Source organism: Urocitellus parryii, chromosome 1, assembly GCF_045843805.1.
Source record: "Urocitellus parryii isolate mUroPar1 chromosome 1, mUroPar1.hap1, whole genome shotgun sequence".
Taxonomy (NCBI): Eukaryota; Metazoa; Chordata; class Mammalia; order Rodentia; family Sciuridae; genus Urocitellus; species Urocitellus parryii.
In genome coordinates, this window is record NC_135531.1 from 249,473,546 (window position 1) to 249,499,431 (window position 25,886).

At 37.2% G+C, this 25,886-nt stretch overlaps 1 protein-coding gene across 5 annotated transcripts; it reads right to left on the reverse strand.

Annotated features, from left to right (window-relative positions):
• Positions 1-1,052: 1,052 nt before the first annotated feature.
• Kctd18 (potassium channel tetramerization domain containing 18) lies at positions 1,053-19,263 on the reverse strand. 5 transcript variants are annotated; one of them, XM_026399313.2, is made up of 8 exons: positions 19,193-19,254; positions 18,442-18,603; positions 16,533-16,760; positions 14,082-14,293; positions 11,477-11,670; positions 10,369-10,463; positions 5,340-5,442; positions 1,053-2,956 (listed from the first exon to the last, which is right to left on the reverse strand). In XM_026399313.2, exons 3-8 carry the CDS (start codon positions 16,687-16,689, stop codon positions 2,470-2,472), a joined length of 1,248 nt encoding a protein of 415 aa, XP_026255098.1. In that variant the 5' UTR covers positions 16,690-16,760; positions 18,442-18,603; positions 19,193-19,254; the 3' UTR covers positions 1,053-2,469. The 5 variants fall into 5 exon arrangements, with proteins under 5 accessions (XP_026255098.1, XP_026255097.1, XP_026255096.1 ...); XM_026399312.2 differs by having other exon boundaries at positions 18,371-18,603; XM_026399311.2 differs by lacking the exon at positions 18,442-18,603 and having other exon boundaries at positions 19,193-19,263.
• Positions 19,264-25,886: the final 6,623 nt, after the last annotated feature.

Consider the following 25,886-nt stretch of genomic DNA (forward strand, 5'->3'; position numbering starts at 1 on the left):
AAAAACTTCAAATATTAAGTAAATTCATAGGGTTTTTTTTTTTACAATTACTTCCTCCCTCGAGCTTTTCCTTTAGTCAGACTGATGCTGTGTCATTCTGCAGAAATCAGATTATGGGGCTAAAATAGGTAATCATTATCAGATAGCCTTAACTTTTCTGAACTCCACAGATTTAATCTTTAAGAATTGGGGAAGACTTTTTTTCTTTATGATGTTGTTTTGAAAAGAAAAAAGCAATAAATAAAATATATGAAAGCATTTTGTAAATTGTAATATAGGGCAATTTAAACAAAAGAAATCCTTCAGTAGGTCCCCATTGCCAGCCTTAGGCTCTCAATGACACAACTAACCTGTTTTTACCAGGTAAAACCAGTTTTCAACAAGACTACCTGGAAGAGTATAATCAAATTTTTTTATATGAGTTCACTTATATATCCTACTTACCATTAAGAATTTCTATGTGCCTCCTGATCCAACTGCCTGAACCTACTTCTCAAATCACTATTTATAAAGCTTTTCTTTTTTCTTCTTTCTGTCCAGAAAAAACAATATCTTATGATGATTTATCCATTTATTTTTATGGTCTGCTAAGGTAATGAGGATTTTAGAGTAAAAGTAAAACAATTAAAAACATATTTTTCTACATAAAATTAAGTTAATCCCAGGGGACCATACCCAAATAATTTCAAGTTACTTGACCATTTAGAATTTGACTTTGACTCCTGATACTTGTGTCTCTTCCTTACCTAAACTGTACCAGCTTCCAATAATTATTCCAAATACATTCTTACAAAGGCTAAGTGCACCAAGTAGATTTCCCCTGAAATGGAGACTACTGTCTGACTCACTCAAGATTAATCTTTAAAATGCTTCCTCTTCCTTTCCAGTAAATGTTTATTATGTATAAAACACACACACACACACACACAAACACACACACACACGCACATACATGTATAAAATAATTTTCTTATATGAATCATCAACGTGAAATCAAGAAATACTAATAATTTACAGATTGGTAGTTTCAAAATTTCACTATGGTCTTTAATTTTCAGAACACCTGGATTCTGTATAATAGCATTTTTAAGGCACCTAAATATTTTATATATTCCACAGAAGAATATTATGTATCTTCAATTACTTTTCTATCCAAATAAACCATGTATTTAAAAAAGTACTAGTAGATGGATAGTTATCCAAAATTGTTTTAATTATTTCATTCATTATCTGGACAAGAAAGCAATTTTGTAGGCAGAAATAGAAAACCTATTCTAACTAACAAACTTCAAACTGCTAAAGAGATTCAAGACTTAAGAACAGTCACAGAAAAATGTTGCTTTTTATGGAAAAGTTTTTCTTTATTTTGTAAAAAATAATGTTTTGACTATGTTTACTTTACGTTTTTCAAGGCAATGCAAGAACAATGCTAAGTATCTAAGTAAAAAGTATCCTGCTTTATGAGCTTATTGTTGAAAATGCTGAAGGCATACTGCTCACTGAAAGTAGAATATGTGTTTCAGTTACAAAACAGAACATGTAAAGTAAATGCACAAGTGAATAGTCATGAAAAATAGAGGATTAATCAAAATATTCTGTTTAAAAATATTAAATTCAAGTTATGCATAAAAAATCATACTGTATATTCAGAATGACTATAATGGTCAGTTCTGAAGAACGAATATTAACTTTAGTTAAAAAGTTAAATTTTTTAACTTCTCTTTTTCAAAGTAATTTCAAAACTGCACTATTCAAATTCAAAAATTTAACATTTCATTCCAAAGACATGTTGTATAGTTCTTATCACTGAAATCTTTCTGTGGTGTCTATAAATAAATCTGCTAACGGAAAAGAATAACAAAAGCCAATTTAGGAAAGAAAATGGCTCAAGTGAGAGTCAGAATGTGATCTGAAATTATTGTCTTTTCCTCTCCCCATCATTTCATTTCGTATTGTGTTTTGAGCCTGAGAGCAATTGCAGGCAGCTTACCTTGTTCTACTCTTCCTCTCTGACCTCTACTGGCTTCAATATACTGTAGGCAAGTGCTGATCCCACCCTCTCCACTCACCAGACAGGACCTGGGCTGCAAGAAGGAGCATTACAAAAGTGCCTAGAGTCTACAATGTTTCAGCAACAAAAGAGACTTCTCTAATGATCACTGTGCTGTACTGTCACCTTAATACCAATTAACCATTTAAATAAAATTTAAAAAAAAAAACAGAAAATCAAACTGCTCATAGACAATCCTTTAAAAGTTGGGAAGATGGATGAGAAGTAAATTTAAATAAAACCCCAACCATTCAAAATCTCCCCTCCTCCATCCCTACTTCACACAATTCATTTTTCCCATAATAATCTTAAGCATAAACAGAAGCCTTCTCTTCTACTGCATCAAGAAACAGTGTCACTTATTGGTATCAGAGGTGTTGAAAGCTCTGAGACAAACAGGAGTACCAAATCTACCATTTTTATCCATCAGATTGGTCTTTCTCATTTTCAGTTCCCACATCCAAAGGTTTAGAGGGGCTGGCCTGCCTCGCTGCTGCTGTGGGGATGGGCAGAGAAGGCACTGCAGCACACAATGGAGTCCTCTTCAGCTTTATCACTCGGTGGGGTGTAGACTTCTTGTCAGAGAGCAACACCTTTGCTGGAGGCGGGTGTGGGGCTCCATTTTCAGCACTTCTGGCCCCATGTGAAGCTTGAGAGTGACCAGATGTCCTAGTGCTCACAGGGTTCACAGAGCGCTGAGATGCCTTTCCAAAGCTGCCACTCTGAGACTGGTTTGCTGGCATCTGAGAGGAGATCTGGAGAGCGCTAGCTGGAGACACCCTGACTGAAGTGGAGTTTTTCACTTTAATTTGGGTGCTTGTGGAAGGGCCCAAAAATCTGACTGGCTTAGGACCAGCCTTACAATTCACACCTTCTTCTTCCTCTTCATTGAGTGTTATCAGTCGCCTAGAAATATAGAATCATGTCTTTTTCAGTATTTACAGGTTAGTAACTAATCAAAACTTCTCCAAAGTGTACTTTTAGGGTTACTAAAAAGGGTTTCATGAAAAATTAAACCGTCAGGAGGTTCGTAAGTATCAACCTATTTTAACTTTCAACTTCCACTGACATCAGTATGTAAGTTAGCAGGTTTACAACTTGAATACAAATTATATCTTATCACATCACACATAAGGTGGGCAAGGTGGGACACATCTATAATCCTAGGAGCTCAGGAGGCTGAAGAAGAAGGATCACAAATTCAAAGCCAGCCTCAGCAACTTAGCAAGTAAGCAATTTAGCAAGTTTCTAAGCAATTTAGCAAAACCCTGTCTCAAAAAGTGTGTGTGTGTGTGTGTGTGTGTGTGTGTGTGTGTGTGTGTGTGTATAAAGGGCTGGGATGTGGCTCAGTGGTTGAGCACCCCTGGTGTCAAAAAAAAAAAAAAAATCACACATAATATTAAACTCCAAAAGGTAAATATGGAGTGTTTTATAAGAATTACACTACAAATCACTCTGTTCCCAAGAATCCTGATGTAGTAAGAAGATAATCAAGAATATCCAAAGTAGTTTTCCCCAGAAGTGTGAAGTTTACTGAAGTAAAAAAAAAAAAAAGAGGGTTTCACAATTAAATAAATTTGAGAAATGCTATTGTATATTTTATTCTCCAACTGGAGCTTTAAAATCCATGTTGACAAATTAAAGGTTCTGAAAAGGTCTAAAGTAACAACATCCATGCAACTGTGTTTGATCTGTATTTCACAATTATTCTTTTACAAAACCTAAGACAGCAGTAAAATGTGCATGTTGTGGCACACATTTGAGGGTGGGACCACTAGAATGGTCAAAAACATGGTATGGTTAAATGTTTTTGAATTTGGAATGTTCTGGACAAACTTTCAAAGATTCCTGAACTAAGGTTACCATTCATCATAAATAACCTAAAGGGAGAATATTTCTAAAAATGACCTAAAAAACATGAAGGGCAACAGCAATCTTCCCAGTCCACTTCTTTTCACACAGCCTTAGTGTGTTGTTAAAGGCAATTACAGGAGAGAACTCTCATTCTTGGAAATGGGATCAAACAATAGTATGATTATATGAAAATTTCTGTATGTAGTAAGAATGCCAATATAATACATTAAACCCTAAAACTTTACGGAACATAATTAGATTTTCTCTGGTGAGTCACATTGCTCCTTGGGTCATCATAGCGCTTCTCAGTCATCATTATCTTGTTAATGCATCAAAAATGATGCTTCATGACATCTTAGAGAAAGGGCCACTAACACAGAGGAAAGTCTCCATAAACCAGTCCTGTCTGCTTGTTTTCTGCCTACATCTTCCACTAGACTCTACACCAAGGTATCTTAACCTTATGTGCTATTATCATTTTAGTCATACAATTCTTTGATCAGGTGGATCTGCCCTGAGGATTGTAGAATGTTCATCAGTATTCCTGACCTTACCTACAAGATGCCAATAGCACTGCACACCAGAAATGTGACAGCTTAACAGTGCCAAATATTCCCTGGGGGACAAATCGCCCCTTATTGAGAACCACTGTGCTAGACCCAAATAATATTTGCTAACTATTGATTAAAAAGGCAAAATAAGGAATGATAATACAATTAAAATCTTTAAAAATAAAGATGAGATCTGTTTTGATAAGAGATAAAGATTAACTACTAAAAACTGCAACTTCTCTTCATTACTGAAAAAGATCCAGAGAACAAAAGAAAGAAAGTAGTCTGAAATTCCATGTGGTTAGAAAGCAAACTCCAGATCAGGTGATAGTGATGCCACAGTATCTGAAGGCCCTGCATAAAATCCAGACACTAAATTTAAAGTATGATTTTAAATGTATTTAAAACAGAAAGATGCAGATGTGAAGTGAATTTAATGCTAATAATGTCATGGAACACAAGAAAATACCATTAAATAAAAATGCTATTTGTGGCAATAGGAAAGAAAAAGAAATTCAGAATAAGGCATAGGAAATTTCAAGTATTAAGTCTAAATAGATTTTTTTTGACAATTGCCAATAAAGCATAGGATTTTTCTTCTGTGGGGGGAAAAACACCTACCACAGCACTGCTACTGTATCCATTTAAAACCACATTCTCCAAAGAGAATAAATATACTATACATTCAATTTTAGAAAATTAATTATCCCCAGTTTTTACATAGTTTTTGTAATTCTACACTTCTCAAGATCTATATTATGATAAGGCAGAAGAATATTCACCGAGGTGACTAATAAGTTTTTGGTCAAGAACTATTATTCATTTCCCCCTTCATATGGGAAATAAAAGCAACAGCCACATATTTTTCAAAAATAACAAATAACCTCTTTCGAATTGGAGTCATATGCCGCAGACTTCCAAGTAAAGGCCGCTCCTCCAGTGTCCAACATTCTATGAGTTCATGAGGCACCCGCCAGTAGCTAACACCTTGAAGATAAAAAGACCTAATTAGGAGACCCACTGTCCACACCGTTGAGAAACACTGTGTCACAGTAAGATTCACCAGGAAGAGTTTGAGATTCATGCCTCCCCACTTGATGAAGGGAGGCATGTACAACATCAACAGGAAATGCTCACTCAAAGCACCAGGACAGCAGAGTGGTACAGCACATGGCCTGGATCTAGAAGAGCTGCTACCAACCTGGACTTTGCCACTTAGATTACTGAGGCAACTCAGGCCACCATGCATGCTCAAAGGGCTGAGCGCATGCTGATTACAGGCACACACTCTGGCCAAGACAGCCTGAGTCTGTATCCCACTCAGTCACTCACCAGTGTTGCCTTAGGAAAGTTACTTTTCTGGGCCTAAACTTTGATTTTTCTCTATAAAAAGAGAACGATAATAATAGTCTGCACCTCACAGGATTGTTGTGATAATTAAGTAAGTGAATAAATGTGAACAGTTTAAACACTCAAAATTGTTGGTGCCTTTACTATCAGTGTCATGTTGGTAAGATTATAATACTGGACAGTGATTATACCACTTGCTCTGTTTGCATCACTATGCTGCTCTGACCATCAAATCAGGTAAACACTTAGAGAACCATTCCTTAAATAGCAGATACTATGTAAATAGGAAACATCACCACCCTATTAAAGCCAGAATAATCTGAGTTAACAAGTTAAGCCAAGAAAACAGCCAAATTAACTTTAATTTTTAAATATGACACACTTTTGATTGAAACTTAAAACTACATTCTTATGAACCTCAAAAACATTATGGTAATAAAAGATGCCAGATATAAAAGATCAAATCTTGTACAATTCCATTTACATGGAGTATGCAGATAGGCTAAACTCATTGAGACAGACAATCAACTAGTGGCTGCAAGGGCTACAGGGGAAAACTGAATGGGGGGGAGTAATTGCTTAATGGGTACTGGGGCTCTAGACAGGTAATGGTTTCCCAACATTGTGAATGTAGTAAATGGCATGATATGTATAGTTTAAACTAGTTAATTCTACATTATATGAATGTTACATCAATTTAAAAAAACAAAAAATTATATATAGACAAATGAAAAGAATTATGTTGAACAAAAATTGCTTGGCATTAAAAAAAATAACTCTATAAGTCCCAATAATATTTTTTGTGTCTTCTTTTCATCATTAAAGTTCTAGTAATAATAACCAACTTAACAAATATAGCCTATAAAATATTACATAGACATGTTCAAGACTCAAAGAACCCTATTAACCTCAATTTAAGTACAACTTTCTGGAACTGTTTTATCACATTCCAAAAACCTACATGTTACAAATCCACTACTAAATGGTCCATTAAGTTTGCCTTATTTTTTAAGTCAGGTCTAAGATAATTTACATAAAATAAGATTTGCCCTTTTTAGGTACATACTTTAATGAGTTTTGACAAATGTGTACAGCCATGTACTCAAGGTCACAATCAGGATATAGAACATTTCTATCAGCCCAAAATGTTCTGAATTAACAACATCCTCCCCTCCTTCTCTAGTTTCACCTTTTTCAGAATGACATAAAAATGGGATCAGATAATATGTAGCCTTTTGTGCTTAGCTTCTTTGGTATGCTGCTTTAAAATTCATCCATGTTGATGTATTATTGTTTTTTGCTAAGTAGTATTTCATTGTATAGATCTATGGAGTACAATTTGTTTAACTTTCATTTTTTACCTGTCTATAAAATAATTCACACTCATTATATAAAACCTGCAAAATATAGAAAAGTAGATATAAGAAACTCAAAATCAATCCTAATCCAAAAAGTAGAAATCATAGCTGAGGACATATTGATATATTTCATTCCAATCTTTTCTAGTCATATGATATATTCATAGCTGAAAGTACTTTGTTTCATTTTGTTTCCTGCTTTTGATCATTTCCTGCATTTTATGATTTAAGGACATGGAAAACAGGCCCCACGGAACTTCCCTTACTGTTCCCCTACCGCCCTGCCCTAAATGATTCCACCACCAAAACTCCTCCCTTGACCTGGACCTGCCAGCCAAAAGGGCCCTCCAAAAGTAGCTAACTCCTCCCATGAGCTGGCTCTCCTAAGGACCTATAAACCCCAGACCCTCATGGTGGCCTGCTGCCATTCCTCCTACTCTCCCACCAAGATGTGCCCTGTGGTGCTGAATATAGCACCGCTCTCCATGAGATCTCCCTCCATTTTCTTTTTCTTTTTGTATTCTCTTTCATGAGCTTTCAATGATGAGTGCTAATTTATGTCAAAAGTTGTTCAAACTAAATTTAATAGCTTGATTATAATCCAAGCAACTTTGGGTTATATATACAAACTCCAAAACATGAGTATATATATAATATATAAATAATTTATTCCCAAATAATTTTAATACCTTATTACATTCTGCAGATACACCCAAAATGTGTGTAGACAAATTTATCAATTTGGTCTTTATGATTTTTTTTGTGCTTATAATTTCTCTACTTAAAAAGCCAACTATTTGTTTAAATTTCTTTTAATTTAACGTAAGGTTCTTTTTCATTCATAAATCCACTTTGAATTATTTTGATAAGTGATGTGAGGTTAAAGTTTTATTTTTCCTCTCAAGCATATTTTTCAATTATTTATTAAATAACCTATATTTTTTTCCATTGGTATTACAGACAGTATTTTTATTAAAATTTTACCAGTGTTTACTCTTGATCTGTACTCTATTCACACACAAGAAACCATTTTTTTTTTTTATTATCAGAGAGTTATTGTAGCATGTTTTACTATCAGCATGTTTTACTATCAGGCCCCTAATTCTACTTCCCAAAATTTTCTTGGCTACTTTACCTATTTATTCTTTCAGAGGAATTTTAGAATCATTCTCTCAAGATTTCCAAAGAGTTCCATTGATATTTTGGCATAAATCATGTTAAAACTCTAATATGAGAAAAACTGATATCTTTATAATATTCAGATTTTCCATTCAGAATCATGGTAAGTCTTACCATTCTCTTTTTTTTTTTAAATAGATGGATGAATGAATGGATTGATGGAACAGGCAGATAAATACATTTCATCAGTTTTCTTCATAAAAAGACTCCAGCATATCTTAGATAGTCTCAAGGGAGAGTCTAGTTATTTTATGTTTTGCTTATTACTATTGTGAATGAAATTTCCCCACAATCATTTCTAATCGATTACAGGTAAGCTGTCAATCACTGTAAATCTATGTTGTATCCAGTTATCTTAGTCTACTAAATCATCACTTAAATACTTTTAACTGATTCTTCCAAGTTTTCTAAAAATATATATTGTCCACAAATAGCAATGATTTTGTCTTTTCTGTTCTACAGTTTTTTCTCTCTTACTTCTGTCACCTGGCACAGGAATGAAGCAAAGGTTAAGAGTAAACACCAATGATAAAAATATTTCTCCAGGCCTTCCAGAATTTTGTTAAATAACAATGATGCTCTATTACATGCTGTTTTTAAAAAATAAAATCATTCACATGTTTTGTAAAAGTCAGTGATTCCAGTTTTCCACTTCAGCTTCCTAAAGTCAGTGGAGAAAGAAGCCAGGCCAGGGCCCTCCAGAAGTCTCCTGGGCATCCTGCCAGGCCAGAGGCACAAAAGAAGACAGAGAGAACAACAGGGGGTTTGTTCCTCAACTTGAGCATAAGTGTCTCAAAGTAAATTAAATCTCAAATAATAAGCTTAAAGAGAATAGCTCTTTTTTCATTATTATATACCACGCTGAATACTTGAGGGGTAAGATGGGAAAGGAAAAGGAGGAAGGTAAGGAGGCTAAAGTTGAAGAAAGGAAGAAAGGCTGGTGCCAGCACTGGCCAAATGGTGGACTGGCAGATATAGAGTTTTTAATAAAAAATCTCTTCTACCCTATATTCATGTTTGATTACACTATTGGAGCAACTCTGCACCATGTACAAAAAGAGGAATGAAAAGTTGTGCTCCACTTGTGTACAATATGTCAAAATGCATTCTACCATTAAATTAACTAATTAATAAATTAATCAATTAAAAGTCTCTTCCTTGTGGGCTAGGGATATAGCTCAATGGTAGAGCACTTACCTAGCACGACAAGGCCCTAGATTTAATTCCCAGTACTGCAAATACATAAATAAATAGCCTCTTCCTTTCATTCATTCTTATGTGATTGGCAATATGGCTCTACCAGTTTTCAAAGTCATTTGAGGATTGTGATGTGTCTTATTCATCAGTGGATCCAATTTTAGTACTTAGAGTGCTTTGTACCTAATGAACATTCGATATATACTTATTATTTAAGAAAAAATACTTAAGCATAGAACAGTTAACTCTCTGTAATTCCTAAGCTAGTCCCGCATGGTCTTTCTGAGACTGTTTCCTCATATATATACAACTGGAAATAGTAAGCAGTATATAGGTTGCTTTAGTACTAAGAGCTATACATGCAAACTAATTAAAACAGTCTATTGTCAGCTCTCTCCAGGTAGCTTGACTTAAAATCTCCAGTTTTCAAAGTGTGTATTTAAAAATTATCTTGTTTTCTAAGAGTGCTTTAGACACCTCCTTCATGATTTTCATTTTTTCTCCATTTTCTTACTCATTTTATGCTTAATTTAGAGGTCTACTTCTTAGGACAATGCTAGGTACACAGTAGGTCTAAATAAGCTCTTGCTTAATTGAACTAATTAAGCACAACTAATAAAAGCATATTTGAGGCTAGTAAATTATAAATTATTAATAGTATCTCGAAATTCATGGAGTTTAAAGATTTATAAGGAAACTATCTCTATGTCACCACAAGATGACAAATAGCTTGACACACTCAAAAATATATTTTCTCAAAAAAGAAATGCAACATTTATGTTTACTTTGTCTTATTAAGGAAAAGTATGTGAAAAGAATTGCACTGTACCTTTTCCTTCCCAAGCATCGAAGGCATCCATCATTTTCTTCAACTCAGCTACTGAATAATAACTCCAAATGTACTGAACATTATTTCCCGCCTCTCTAGAAATATTACAAAAAATAATGGAAATACCAACATATGAATCTGTATACATATATTCGGCTAATGGAGACGCAGTAAGTGCTTGATGACTAAGGAAAAAATAACATAGACATTCAGTGGTTGTTCTGTGACCCTTACACCTACACATAAACTATAAATTAATATACACATATGTGTATGCAAGTATATACACACACACAATAGCACACACATTTGATCTTTTTTTTACCACAGTAAAGTATCTGTTAATTTCATAATATAAACCATATTGATAAGTCAGTACATTTTAAAATCAATTTTTTTAAAAAAACCAGCCAACTCTAGTAATTTTCCTATCATCATGCCATGCACTTGTATATACCTCATATAGAAGCATCCTTGCCCATAAAGAATTCAGAAACTGATAACCTCTATAATCATCTGAAAACCAAGCCTATATATATGGTCAAGCATTAGTCACTAATATGTGACCCAATCCAATCTCCCAAAGAATTTAAATAAATAAATAAAAGTTTGCTAGTTGAATTGACCAGTATCATAAGATTACATGAACTACATTAAAGGGACAACTTTAATGTATTTAAGTCATAGAATTCAAAAGCTGGAAGAGACCAAGGAAGGCCTTCATTTTTCAGAAGACATGAGACACAGGCAGCCCTGGGCCACTCACTGGGCCTGCTGACTTCTAGTCAGTGCTTCTGCCTAGTGTTCAGGAAAGACGCTGGGCATGTGGCTTTGCTTTTTTTTTTTTTTTTTAAGCCTCTCAAAGGATTCTAATGCTTACTCCTTGTTGAGAACCACCGTCCTGACCATACAGATGGCCTGTAATTTTTCACATGTAAAATGGTGTTAGTCATACTCTCTTCCTGATGTAGACCTATCTCCACAGCTATGGGGCTCACCACATTCACTGAGATGTGCTTATGGTCTTTTCTAGTCAAGCACAATATTTCACCTCTTAGAAGGCATCAACACTCTATTTTGTTCCTTTTACTTTTAAATTTGGACATACCTTTTAAAAATGCTTTTGCTATGAATTCTTCCTCCAAGCTGCTTATCAATAGCATCAGTTCCATCAGTTTTTGTGGCATATACACCAATAATTCTGCTCTCACAGCTTGCACCAGATGTGTTAAGATAGTGGAGAACCCAAACTGTTGGCTTATTGCAAACTAAGCCATATGAATCACAGAAGTCTGTTAAAGCCTGAAGCAAAATATATATATATATATATATATATAAAACTTGAATTTAATGGAGTAAAGTGAAAAATGAATTTGTTCTATTATTTTCATGCAAAGCTACAATCCAAACTGATCAGAAGAGAAATAAAAAAGATTATAAATTTCAGCCTAGACTTTAAACATGTGTGTAATGAAATTATGGGTGGAAGGGTCACAAAAAATAACACCCAAAAACCAATGCACTTTTTTCATTTAGACAATCCTTTTCCATATGGAAATTCTATTTTATCTCCTCTTCCAGCCAACCAATTTTATAATCTTTTAATTTTATAGTCTTCCTAAAATAAGTAAAAGTTAGATCTCTTCTTTTTCCTTTAGAATATTTTCACAAATATTTCCCATTTGATTCAATCTTCTGTTCACCTTCCACTGACTAGCCCCATGGTTGGTCCTTATGTTTAATTCCAAATTCCAATAAAGGACTAACCAGATTAACTTGTTCTTTTACATTGAAAGATAGATATATGTGAACTCAAAAAATACTGTTTGAACTCATTTGGCATTTATCTAACCATTCATTTGCTTGAATATTAAATACCTACTATGTGTTGAGCATTAAGGTCCTGGAGTTATTATGGTGAAGAGACCTACCCTCCAAGAGTTTACAGCTAATGCAAAAGACAGACATTAACTAAGTCATCAACATACCATGTAACAAGTACCACCTGATGAGAATAAAGGCGCTGCAAGGAAGGGAGCATGGGGTTTCACCCAGTGGAGTAGCAAAGGGCCTTCCCTGGGAGAAATGACATTACTACTCTACACACCTTAAGGAGAGGCACCTTTGTTGTTTTGTTCACTAATATATCCTCAAGTGTCTGGAATAGTGGCTGACACAAAGGACATGCCCAATATTTATACTAAGTAGTGAATCTAAGGACCTCTTTTGTCTTGCCCTTTCATTTAATATTGCTCCTGATTGGTCTTAAACTGTCCTTGCATATCTATAAGAATTTCTAACTACACTATAAATTGTTCAAAGGCAAAAACTGTACATTGTATTTCTGAGTATCCAACACAGTCCCTGTACAGTGCCATATATGTCACAAACAGTTAAAACATATATGTGTTAACTGATTAAATAAATGTGGATATGATTTGCCTTCATTAAATACAAACTAGGAATAAAAAACAATAGAGTTGAAATTCAAAAGATGAACATTAACTTTCCCCAGGCTTTTTTTTAGCCCCATTCTGTAAATATGTCAAACAGCACTGAAAGACTATTATTTGGCAGTTAAATTTATAAATAACTTCAGTAACAAAACACATACATCTATGCAAATTCCTGAAGAGAATCTGGAACCAAATCAACTTTCTCTCTGAGCTGCACTCCTAATGATCAACCATCCATCAGCTTATTTCCTAGACACTGACATCCAAATCAAAGAAACAAACCAGTTGAGATCACTTTTCACTATTAACAATTACCCAGGGAAAACAGTTTTCTTAGGTACTAATTAATATCAAATATAATATTTATCATAAGACAAAATAATGAAACTTATCAACTCATGTAAAGATCTTAAGATGCAACTCCACATGGTGTACAACCTGGGAAATGAAAAGTTGTGCTCCATTTGTGTACAATGAAATTAAATGCATTCTGCTGTCATGTATAAGTAATTTTAAAACTTTTAAATTAAAAAATGTTAAAAAAAAAAAAAAAAGATGTGGCTGGGTGCAGTGATGCACGCCTGTAATCTCAGCAGCTCTGGAGGCTGAGACAGGAGGATCGTGAGTTCAATGCCAGTCTCAGCAATCGCAAGGCACTAAGCAACTCAGTGAGACCCTATCTCTAATAAAATACAAAACTGGGCTGGGGATGTGGCTCAGTGGTTGAGTGCCTTTGAGTTCAACCGCTGGTATACAAAAACAAAAAACAAACAAAAAAAAGATGTGATTTAAAACAGAAACATCTTTAAAAAGATTTACTGATCTCAATTTGAATTAAATTAATGTTTTAACTCACTGATACACTCACTAAATCAGGTAAAAAAATTATTATTTAGTATGACTACTCTTTTAAAATAACCATTTTAGTAAACTAAATAATACTAGAATGCTCTAAGAAGTATCATAATATTTCTCTTAATTTAAAAGAGCTTTAGCAGCAGAATGGTTCTATAAAAAAGTCATCAAAAAGAGAAATATAAATTCAATTAATCCTTGAGTGGCAAAGTAATACACTTTTCTAGAACTGAATTGTGGCCTTAAAAACTGAGTAGGAGTAATTAAGAGTCGTGTCTTCAAAAAGCATAAGAACTATCTCATGTTTCATTATGTGACAACACAGGTGATACAAGATAATACATATTGCTTTGTGCATAATAAATAAATTACATATTTTAAAACTTAAGAAAATGCCAAGACCTTTTTAAGTTCTATATTTGACCTTAAAGAATATGTCTCCATTTCATTGGCCAAGTGGTCAGACAGGCTGTATGGGTAAGGTATGCCAAAGTAATCAGCCTCTTCCTGTAGGGCAACACGAGTGTGCTCATCTGTGGGAATCTGAACTTCTCCATGAAGATAATCCAAAAGGTATTTAAATAGATGTCCATCACGATCAATAACACAAGCCCCTAGAAAACATTCAGTTCAAAAATGGTTGCTTAGATTCATATGATGATCAATAAAACTTCAACAAGTCTGATGACCTCTACAATTGTAAATATTTCTTTCTCACAAAAAAAGTTAACATTTATTATTGAGATAGGTTTAGCTAATCAAACTAAGTTAGACTTTTGATGTTTCACCTGGAACAGTAAATGTGATATACTAGCTACCCTCAGCTTACAAATAGATGATAGTACATAATTGAATTTGAGTGGTTGTTTGGGGAAATCATCTGCATCTCTAAAACACTGCACATAAATCTGAAAGCAAGTATCTATCTCCAGGGTTGTCATGTTTGGTTGTGTGGGTGAACTCTGTACCTGTAGGCCAGGCCAAGGGGACGAGCAAGGCTAAAATCAAGCTCACACTTTGCTCTTCCAGCCAAGTGCACTCTGCCATGGAGTTGTACCCTCTTGGATAAAAGGCCACACTTTTCTAATACGCACAAAAAGATTATGTGGGCCGGGCACATGCCTGTAATCTCAGCAGCTCAGGAGGCTGAGACAGGAGAATCAAGAATTCAAAGCCATCCTCAGCAGAAGCGAGGCATTGAGCAACTCAATAAGACCCTGTCTCTAAATAAATACAAAATAGGGTTGGGGATGTGGCTCAGTAGTTGAATGCCCCTGAGTTCAATCCCTGGTACCCAAAAGATTAAATACATAAATAAATAATAAATTTTTAAAAAATTAAATTTAAAAAAGATTATGTGGGTTAGTGGTATACTTTGTATTCTTACCCACCATAGAGAAAAATATATTCCAAGATCGACTTGGAATTTTGATGCAATAACCACATTCCTACTATGGTCACTGCAAAAACCAAGGGGACCTCAGACTGATAGTAGAAAGGAAGCTTACCCCTAACTTCAACATCTTTAAAAAGATTTGTAAGCTATGAGGGCAGCTACTTTCCACAGAGAAACACATTTTCTAACTTGAAGAACACATAGAAAAGCTAATATATTTAACCAGTCTCAATACCTTCACCCATAAGGTCCCAGGACAGGTGTATAGAGTTGGAGCTGCCCCATGCTAAAGAGGACACTTGGGTGCTTGCCACTATGTTCAGCGTTGAAATATCAGTGACACTATAAGCCTGAAGTTCCTAGCACCAAGTATGCCCTATGTTTGAGATTTTTAGGTTAGTCCCTTAAAAGTGTGAAAACCGACACTTTAAAAAAGAAGGAATGCCACGTTGGTACCACTTTATGGTAAGAATTTTCTTAGACAATTTAGTAAAATCAGAAAAAAAAGAAAAAGCTTCTGCATCACATACTTCGTATTTTCTTTTCTCCCTTGATTTGTTGAGAAAAGGATTAAGGAGGTAAAAATTGGGGCAGAGAATAGAGCTCAATCCCTGGTTACCATAAACATTCTGCACCAGGGATATCAGGCTGTGGGTACCAGACATCAGTGATTTTCCATTCTTTCAACTGCATGTAGATGACAAAGCAACCTCCCAAGACCTTGAGTTACTAACAATAGAATGGCATCGTGTGCTCAGGACTTCTCGATCCCAGTTCTCTAATACAGAACTAGAGTGGGTTCTGAGACTCACAAATAGTGCAAAAGCCACTCTTGGGGTGATAAAGATAAACCAGTAGTAGGTTCAGTGACTGTCACAATACTTGAAGAAAAGAGAACAGACCCAGACCATATTATTATATTTTATAGTTTCTTCTAAAACATCAACTTTGGAGACCAAAGGTATCACCACACTGCCATTTCCTCAACTACGCATGTCAGACCACACCACACAATACAGCTAGGCCAAGTGGCAAGGGCAACTCTAATTTTACAACATCTGCTTTGTAGGATATGAGGGCAGCTACTTTTCAGAGCGAAACACATTTTCTAACTTGAAGAACACATAGAGAAGCTAATATATTTAACCAGTCTCAACACCTTCACCCATAAGGTCCCATGACAGTAATAACTTTCAAAATACTATTAATCCCCATAATCACGTCCTGGTTGGCCTTCATGCGTTCACTTCTTTGTTAACTTTCAGCAACAGCATCACAGATTTTAGAAACTCGTATTTAATTTCTATGTACTTAATGAATCTCCATACAGCCCTAATGATCTCAATAATTAGTAGACTAATATATTCCAATGTAATTAGGAAAATCAGAGGGAATTTAAAATAGATTCCCATTCTAATGAATATTCATGATCATGCTTCCAGACTTTAGAAATTTACCTGATTCATCTGTTTTTAGAGGAAAACGACCACTGAACATAGATGCCAGCATAGAATCCTTAAAACGGCACAAAGACTCTCGCCGGGCTGTGTAAATACAGCCACCCACATTCAGCCGAAGAATATCGAGCACCTCTTCTGTCTTGTGGCCTGCCATTGCTCCCTTGGACACCTAAAGGTTTGCCTCACACTTTCAAACTTCAAAATAATGGCAGTTCAGGACCTCCTCTGTAAAAACAAAGGACAATCATCACTGACATTTTCAACAATAAATTAATGATAAAATAAATATACTTGAATATGATTTTAAATCACTTCCTTAGAACTGGCAATGTTGAATTGAAATATTTTATAGAATACAAAAGAAGTTTGGGGCTGAGGTTGAGGTCCAGTGTAGAGCGCTTGCCTAGCACATGTGAGGCACTGGGTTTGATTCTCAGCACCATATTAAATAAATAAATAAATATTAAAAAAAAAGAAGTTTAAGATATGCTGAGAAGTCGGAAAACTGGCCTGAGAATTTATAACAGATCATAACCTATCATCAACTAAATCACAGCTGCTGAGATGACTTTAGAGAACTAAACATATGTCCCCATACAAAGCAAAGGTGAGGCACACTTATGTTATTTGGTATTGACATGAAGAAGCTACCTGGACTGCAGAGGACATTTGTGTATAGCATGGAATTGAGCTGCTAGGCTTTTACCATTTAGTTCTGAGATCTTGGACAAATTATTTATCTTCCTTTTCTTGTTTCCTCATCTATAAAATGGAGGCAGCAATGGTGCCTACATTAAGGACTAACAGAGGAATAAATAACAGAATATATAAAAAGTATTTGGAATAGTCTCTAGCTCAGAGTAAGTATGCAATAAATGACAAATATGCATAATAAAATAAATTTTACCATAAGGTATTTACTGACTTGATACTGACTTTGTAGATTAAAGGAAACAAAAAAGCAGAAGTTACTAACAAATAATTCTAATTCTTAAGTTATATCACTTATCAATTGAGAAAAGAATTCTGTAGCCAGAGTAGTCTAGAACTATAATTGACACCTCTAAGGTATCCAGTTTCTTCACTCTAAAATGGCTAAAGCTTTGGTGATGTTTTAAGAGTTTTATTCCTTAATCCATTCTGGAGATTGTTAACCATAGGTGTCTGTAGTGTTTTTACAGAACCTGAAATGATACTGTGCTAGGAAAGATGCTCTTAATAATGAGAATTTTCAGTACCTATATACTTCATAGCAAGTTTAAAATGGCTGCCAAAGGCGCAACTACATCCAGGTCAATCCATTATTACTATGTGATCAACTCAAATCCTTTTGTAGATAATCCTATTTAGGCAGTTGCCAATAAAATGGAGAAGACCACATATGTGGATCATGGTCAATAGACAGAAACTATTATGGGATAAAAGTTCAGTCTTACAAAACCATTATGGATGTGACTTCTTGCTGTCCAGAAGTCCTGGGAGCAGCACTCCAAAGATTCACGAGAAAATGGCTTCTGAGTCATGGGGTGGCACTGGTTCCCGCTACCCTAGTTACCAGCTCCCTGGAATCCTATCTATTCTTCATGGCATTGACAGATCTCTTTTCTTGCATGAACTTCCCAAGTACCCACCCCAAGTTAGAATCCTTACAGTTATTCAAATGTACTTTGTACTTCTGCCCACGTTTCTATCCACTTATTTAACCGCGACTTTTTTCTTATTTGTAAGCTTGAGGAAGGCAAGGCTGGTGTCACCCTTAATAATTCCCATTTACTGAATGCATGTGCCAGCCACTACAATTCACAGAAAAGCCTTATCCGATAGGAATTACTGACCCTATTGACAGATGAAAATACTTGGATAAAAAAATAAGAGTGATGTGTGCAGGGTCCACATTGGGACCTACTCATAAGTGATGGAACCCGTTGCAATCCAGGGTAGCAGGATCCATCCCAAGTTCTTCCAGCTGCACCCCGGAAGCGACTTCCTTCAGGACTGCTCCACCCTTATGGCTCCTGATCCAGGACCCTTCACTCACGAAGCAGCGGTACATTTGAAGACCTGATAGCTACAGGAAGGCAGCAGCACCCTGAATCCGGGGGCTAAGAGCTCCTCCCCCACCTCCAGGTGATCTCTCCTAAGACTGAGGACCATCATCAATTCAAGACTAGATCTGTGGCGGTATTCCCCAAACCCCATCCTCAGATGCACCCATTTAGGCTTCCTTCTATGTGAGAAGGGCATGGCTCAAAGGGGCTGTGTCCCTGATGTGAGGTTCTGAGACCACCTGTATCAAAACCATAAGGACGCTGGTTGAAAATGCAGACTCCCAGGCCACAGCAGAATCTGGTTCAGTCTGAGAGGGGCTCGGGATCCGCCCTAGGACGGAGCAGAAACACTGCTCAAAGGACTCACTCTTCCTCGGAGAGGGACGAAAAGGAAGGGGTGGAAAACCAGAAAGCCCCGCGGGGGTCTCCAAAGGCCCAAGGACCCCGAATTGGTCAGAAGCCCAAGCCTGCAGCCCGGGGCGCCGGTATCATCAGCACGGCCCGGGCCTCCTGGGGGCGCCCCGCCTCCTCCCGGGCCCGCGGTCCGCGGCCCACCCGGCGCCCGGCTCCTTCGCACGGGCGGGGCGCGGCGGCGGCCTCCCGACTGACCTGCGACCGGCCGGGCCCTCGGCGCAGCAGCCGGACGCCGCCGGGCCCGACGCGGAAGTGATTGCCTTCTCCGCTGCTGGGCAACTCGTGGAACAGAGCTGCCCCAGCGGCGCCCCCGTGCGGCCGGTCGGGCTGCTACGGCAGGAGGAAAGGAAGACGAAAGGCCCCGCCCCCGATCTGCCCACCCCGCCCCCGGCCCCGCCCCGTCGGCACACTCCAGTTGGGACTTCTTCCTCGCCCCGGGGCAAGTTGCCCAAAGCCAAGATTTATTAATTTATTGTGGATAAGTCTGTTTGGGTAGTGTTTGCGATTTACATGTCTTTTTCACACAAAGGATTCCTGTTTATCTGTGACAACCCTGTAAAAGATGACTTTATTCCTGTGTGCAGCAAGAAAATTGAGACAGGAGCAAACATTAACTGAACACTTTTGTACAACTGACACTGTGCTAAGAAGTTCTTTGCTGAAATGCTTAATTTCTCCTTAATAGTCAACCCAAAAGAATTCTTTCGGTTTCTGGTTGCACCCTATCTTGTACAAGGGACTGTGCTGGACATTAAAATACAGTCCTGTTTTCAAAGCACTTCTCCAGAGTCCAGAATAATAAGTTCCTAATTCATTTGTCTGGGTTTTTGAAGGGAAGAAGCCAAAGAGAGATAAACCTGCCTACCTCTACATCATCAGCTATTAACAGTCTCAGGGACACTGGAAAGGGTTTGCTCAATTTGCAATTACTGAGCACTAGCTATGAACCAGACACTGGGAGTGAAGAACTGAACAAGATCATGTGGCCAACTCATGCAGCTTAAATCTAGTACAATGATCAGAACAGTTTTTCTGTAAATATTTTAGGCTTCGTGGATCATACAGGATTGATGAACTCTGTTGATACAGCGTGAAAGTAGACATAAACAATATGGAAATGAATGAATGCTGTTGTTTTAGTCAGCTTTTTTGTCACTATGACCAAAAGACCTGACAACAGTGTAGAGAAGGAAAAGTTTATTCAGGGCTCACAGTTTCAGAGGTCTCCATCCACAGAAGGCACCTCCATTGTTCTGGACCTGAGGTGAGGCATGGAGGGTGAGTAGGAGGAAAGCAGCTCCCAAAGGCCACCAGGAAGCAGTGAGAGCTTCACTATCAGGGAGGAAATATGTGCCCCAAAGGCACACTCCCAGAGACCCACCCTATTCAATCACACCCTTCCTGCCCAGTTACTATTTACCACCCACTTAATCCATTCAAGTGAATTAATGCATTTACTAAGTGAAGATTCTCATAACCTAATCATTTCACCTCTAAACTCTTGCATTTTCTAAACATGAACTTTGAGAGGACACCACAGAGCCAGACCATAACAGTCATGTTCCAGCTTTATTAAGGACACTGAAATTCAAATTTCACATATTTTTAAGTGTCATGAAATAGTCTTTTAAAATGTGCTATTGTTTTTTTTGATAGACCCAACCTGATCTTTTATTAAAATCGGGAGCCATCTTGCCACAAAGCCATGAAAAGATAATTTTGGCTTTACTATAAATTACTGCAAATTCTGAACCTTCTTGGAATGCCTGCCCGTGCCTTGAACTCACCCATGCCTGGCTCTCTGACCAGATAGCAGCCCTCTCTGAAACTTTAGTGACACCTCACAAATCTTGGCCTTCCCTGGCCAGACAACGACCCTCTCTGAGGCTCTAATGGTCCTCATAAATTCTGATGTTGGGGCCAGCAAAAAAAATGTAAACTACCATTAGTGTGATGCTTGTCAGAGTTCTGTTATCTGTAACCCCCGCTTTGTGTAACTTTTTGGGCTGTAAAGCTGGGCAGCAAGAAAGCTGCAGGGCTGTCTTGTTCCCACCGTTTTGGGAGGAAGAAGCAGCCCGGCCGGTCAAAATAATAAGCTTGCTTTAATTTGATTTTAATTGGAGTCAGTGGTCTTTTCTTGCGTCCTGGTCTAACATTTTCAAACTCTTCAATATATAGCATCCATTCTTAGATGTAGAGCCATTGAAAAACAAATGGCAGTTATGGGCCATAACTTGATATCCTCTGTTAAACAAATGGCAGTTATGGGCCTTAACTTGTTATCCTCTGTTCAAGTGGGAGAAACAAACCTAAGCAAAATAGTTACAGAGAGTGATAACTACCTAGCAGAAAAGAGTCAGAACAAAGTTGGGTAGATATTTGAGCTTGGCTGGAGAAGTCTGCACTGATAAAGATGTTTAAGTTGAGAGCTAAAAATAAGCCTACCTTCTGAAGGGTTGGAAGAAAATATTTCAGGATGGAGGAAGAACAGAGGACTCAGCTGTTTGTTTGTAGAAAAAGAAAGGATGCTAAGATGTCTGAAACTTGGTGGGCACCAGGACTAGCGGAAGGTAATAGGAGATGAAGTTGAAGAGGGAAGAAGAAGCCAGGTTTTAAGGCATCTGGTGGACATAGCAGGAGGGCAAAATTTACTTTTAAGCATAATGAGAAGCCACTGAAAGGTATTAAGCATGTCAGTAACACGGTGATTTACTTTAAAAAAAGAAATCACTCTACCTACTGTGATGAGAATAGATTGGAAAGGCATAAAAATAGCCAACTGTTCTCTATTAAGCTGATGCTGATCCATAAATGGAGAGTGGGCTAGGGAAGAATGGAGGAACTTTGGATTGGGCAGAAGGGACTGAGGAGGGAAGAGGTTTGGGGGTGAGAAAGATGGTGGAATGAGACAGACATTATTATCCTATGTACATGTATGATTGCTTGAATGGTATGACTCTGCGTAGTATATAACCAGATAAATGAAAAGTTGTGCTCCATTTGTTTACAATGAGTCAAAATGTATTCTGCTGTCATGTATAACTAATTAGAACAAAAATAAATAAATAAGAATAGCCAACTGTTACAATAATGGGGGCAGAGGGAATCATAGCTCCACCTGAGTGATGATGACAATAGAGAGAAGTGGATAAAGAAGGGATGCAAGAAATATATTTAGGAGACAGAAATGACATAAAAAATGTGAATGGATCAACTACAATGTGTTGGTTTAGATCTTTCGGGAAGCAACCAACAAAGTCAGGTAAGACATGCAAGAGATTTGAGGGAAACAACTGTGAAGGAAAAATTGGAATGCATTTGAGGGTAATCGGAAGAGATATTAGAGTAGATACAAGCTAATCCATGTGGAAAAAAGGAAAGGAAGGGTAGGAAAAATTGAATACATGATGCCATTCTAAGAAAGTTTCAGCAAAGTTAATGGGGAGTCTTCAAACCAAGGTCTCCCATGAGAAGAGTTCCAGGTCTCTCTGCCTTTATACCAGCTGTTCTCAGTAGTGACTGCTGGGAAGTGCAGCTTGAAACATAGTGATGGATGTCAGAGTACAGCAGCTTGGGCAGTCAGTCAACAATCCTGCAACTGGAGATCTGAGAGGTGCACATTCATGGCTGCCACATATGGGAAATAAGGAAAAGAGGTAAATGCAGGATTCCTGCTGAATTGTTAGCTTGAACAACTGAATGATGGTAAATTTATTGAGATGGTGCATTATGGGAGAGGAATGGGCTTGAGGGAAAGGTTGTATTTTGGACTAGTAAAATTTAGAAGTTTAACAAGACATCTAACTAAAGAGATAAATAGCAATCGAGTAAATCTGGAGACCAAAAGTAAAGTTCTGTGATAAAGGTGTAAATGTAGAAGGCATAAGCACTTAGAGCCATGGAACTGGATGAAGTCCTCTGCAGAAAGGACAGATAAATAAGACTGACTTCAACAATCAGAGGTCAAGCTTAGAAGGAAGAATCTGAGGAAGAGGAGAATATGAAATTATAGGATCCAAGAGAGCAAAGTTTCACTTGCTATCAAATGCCAATGAGAGATCAAAAGTCCATTAGATTTAATAATGTCAGAGTTCTTGGTGACCTTGACAAGAGCAATTTTAATTGCTGTGTCAGCTTTCTGTCAAAGTGACACAAACCACTTACAAGAAGGAAAGGATTATTTTGTCTGATGATTATAGGTTTCAGTTCATGGTTGCTTGGCCTCATCACTTTGGACCTATAGCAAGGCAGAATATCATGGTGGAGAGTGCATGGTGGAGCAAAGCTGCTCACCTCATGGCACCCAGGAAGCAGAGAGAAGGGACCAGGGTCCCAACATCCCCTTCAAAGGCATACACTTGACCTAACTTTCTCCCATAGGCTTTACCTCCTAAAGGTTCCACCACAGGGCCTTTGGCACATGGTCTTTATGGACATTTAAGACCAAACCAAAATAAATACAATGGTGAAGATGCAAATCCAGATAAAAGAGGTTGGAGACTAGATATAGCTCTTTAGAAAAGATGAGTGATAAAGAGAAGTGGGGTGTTATTGAAGAGAAATAAGGGTCAAGTTAAGGAGTTTTTTATTGATAGTCAACAGAAAAGTTTGTGTGGATGGAAATGATTTAGTAGATAGATAGAGATGGGTGATGCAGGAGAGAGAAGGGACATTTGAAAGAATGAAAAGCTTAACAAAGCGAAAGGATACTAGAGTTACAGTTCAAGTGGAGAAATTTCATTTTAACAAGAGTAGGGATAAGAAGGAAAACAGATTTAAGTTCAGCTCGGTAGATTTCATAGGAGGAAAGGGAAGATGAAAAAATCTGATCAAGTGGCTTCTGCTTTCTTGATTCAGTCTAAAGGCAGGTCAGGGCTGAGGGGAAGAAGAGGAAGATAGAGCTTAAATTATATAACTTGGGAAATTGAAAACTGAACTCCTTAAAAACATGCTAGATTCATGTAGGTCCTGACAAAGTAGAAATAGCACAATAAGATAGAAAGAGAGAGACATAGAGAAAGAGGAAAATAAAAGTAAAAGAGGAAAATAAAAGTAAATAAAATATAAATATATTTATAATATAAAAGTATATTATAAATCTGGGCTGGGGATATAGCGCAGTTGGTAGAGTGCTTACCTCACATGCATAAGTTCCTGGTATCAATCTCCAGCACACACTACACACACACACACACACACACACACACACACACACAAATATACCATAAATCTGATCCTTTATCCACTCATGGTATTGGCACATGAATAGATGAATAGACCAGAGAGAAAGTTCCAACAATTGGTCCTAATTTGTATGGGAATTTAGTATGTGATAAAAGTGGTTTCTCATATCACTAGAGAAAAGATGAATATTTTAATAAGTATTTGTAAGACAACCAGGTCCTACTAATTTAGAGAAAGACCACATTAGATTCACCAGCTCATACCATAATGAAGAATAAAATCCAAATGGACCAGGAATGTGAATGCCAACTATTAAACCGTATAAGTTAGTATAATGAAACATGTATTTGGTATAGAAAAAAGATATCTACCTACTATGACTCAAAATTCAAATGAAGTAAAAAATAGAATTAATGAATTTGACAATGTCTAAATTTTTTGACTAACAATTATAAATAATGACAAAAGACAAATTGAAATCTGGGAGAAAACATTTAAAACAAATATTCCAGACAAAAACCTGAGAAGGAAGGGTGGGTAATATAAAAACCACTGGATAAAAATGCATTAAAAATGTGGACAATTCACACACACACACACACACACACACACACACACCCCATATATAATCACACATATACTCAAAGAGACTGACACACACACAATTGTATTAGTTTGTGTGGGAGACCAACCCTATGGGTGACTGAGTTACACTCCCCAGCTGGGTGCTGAGGCGCTCAGTCACAGAAATGGGTGTGTCTTGCTACAGCCCCATGGGTGAAGCTATGCTCACCTGTTCCTTTGTAATATAACCCCTTGCCCTGATTAGGATAGAATCTTCCATGGAAGTGCCTTGTGTGTGTCCCCTTCTCTTACTGTGCCCTTGGGTGTGGCCTACCCAGGTGTCAATCAACCTGCTGACAGTGGACATCATGAAGATAGACTCAGCCCCCTGAAACCTGGCCCCTTGCCTCATTTGAATAGCTTCTCCTCAATAAAAGGGGTCAGCACGTGCTCTCTCTCTCTTTCTGCGGACCCTTAAGGTCAGAGGAGCCGTCACAGCAACCCCAAAGAAAAAGGTATTTGTGTCTCTTGTGTGGTTATTTCGTGCAGCCCAGTTAGCCCAGTTTAACTAGAGTGACCCCTGAGCCTTTTAGTTGAGAGAACAGAAACCCGGCAAGTTTTGACTGCCATAATGAAATATCATAGACTGGATGGCTTAAACAGCAGAAATTTATTTCTCACAGTTCTGGAGACTGAGAAGTTCAACATTAAGGTGCCAGTTGATCCATTTTTGGTAAGGACTCTCTGCCTAGCTTGCAGATGGCTGGCTGTTTCCTTGCTATTTCATCATGTATTAGGGTGGGAGGAGTGGGGAATGGCTCTTTCTTTTCCTCTCCTATAATGCCATCAAATCTAAAAGGGTAACTATGACATTAAAAAAACCATTTAGCTATTCATCTATCTTGATGAAATTCAGATGATGGAGAAGATAAATGGTCTTTTGTGAATTAACAAAAATTGCTAGTCATATTTTTATGAAGAAAAATACTTCACATTTGCTTTTAAGGGTGAACGTAGAAAACCTTTATGACAAATGTTTAGGGTGAATGTTTAGTATTTATACTTTCCCTTCCTGCAAGGCAGGAAAGGATGAGCCTATTCAGGTGGGTGTATTTATAGACATCATCTAATTTTTTTAAAG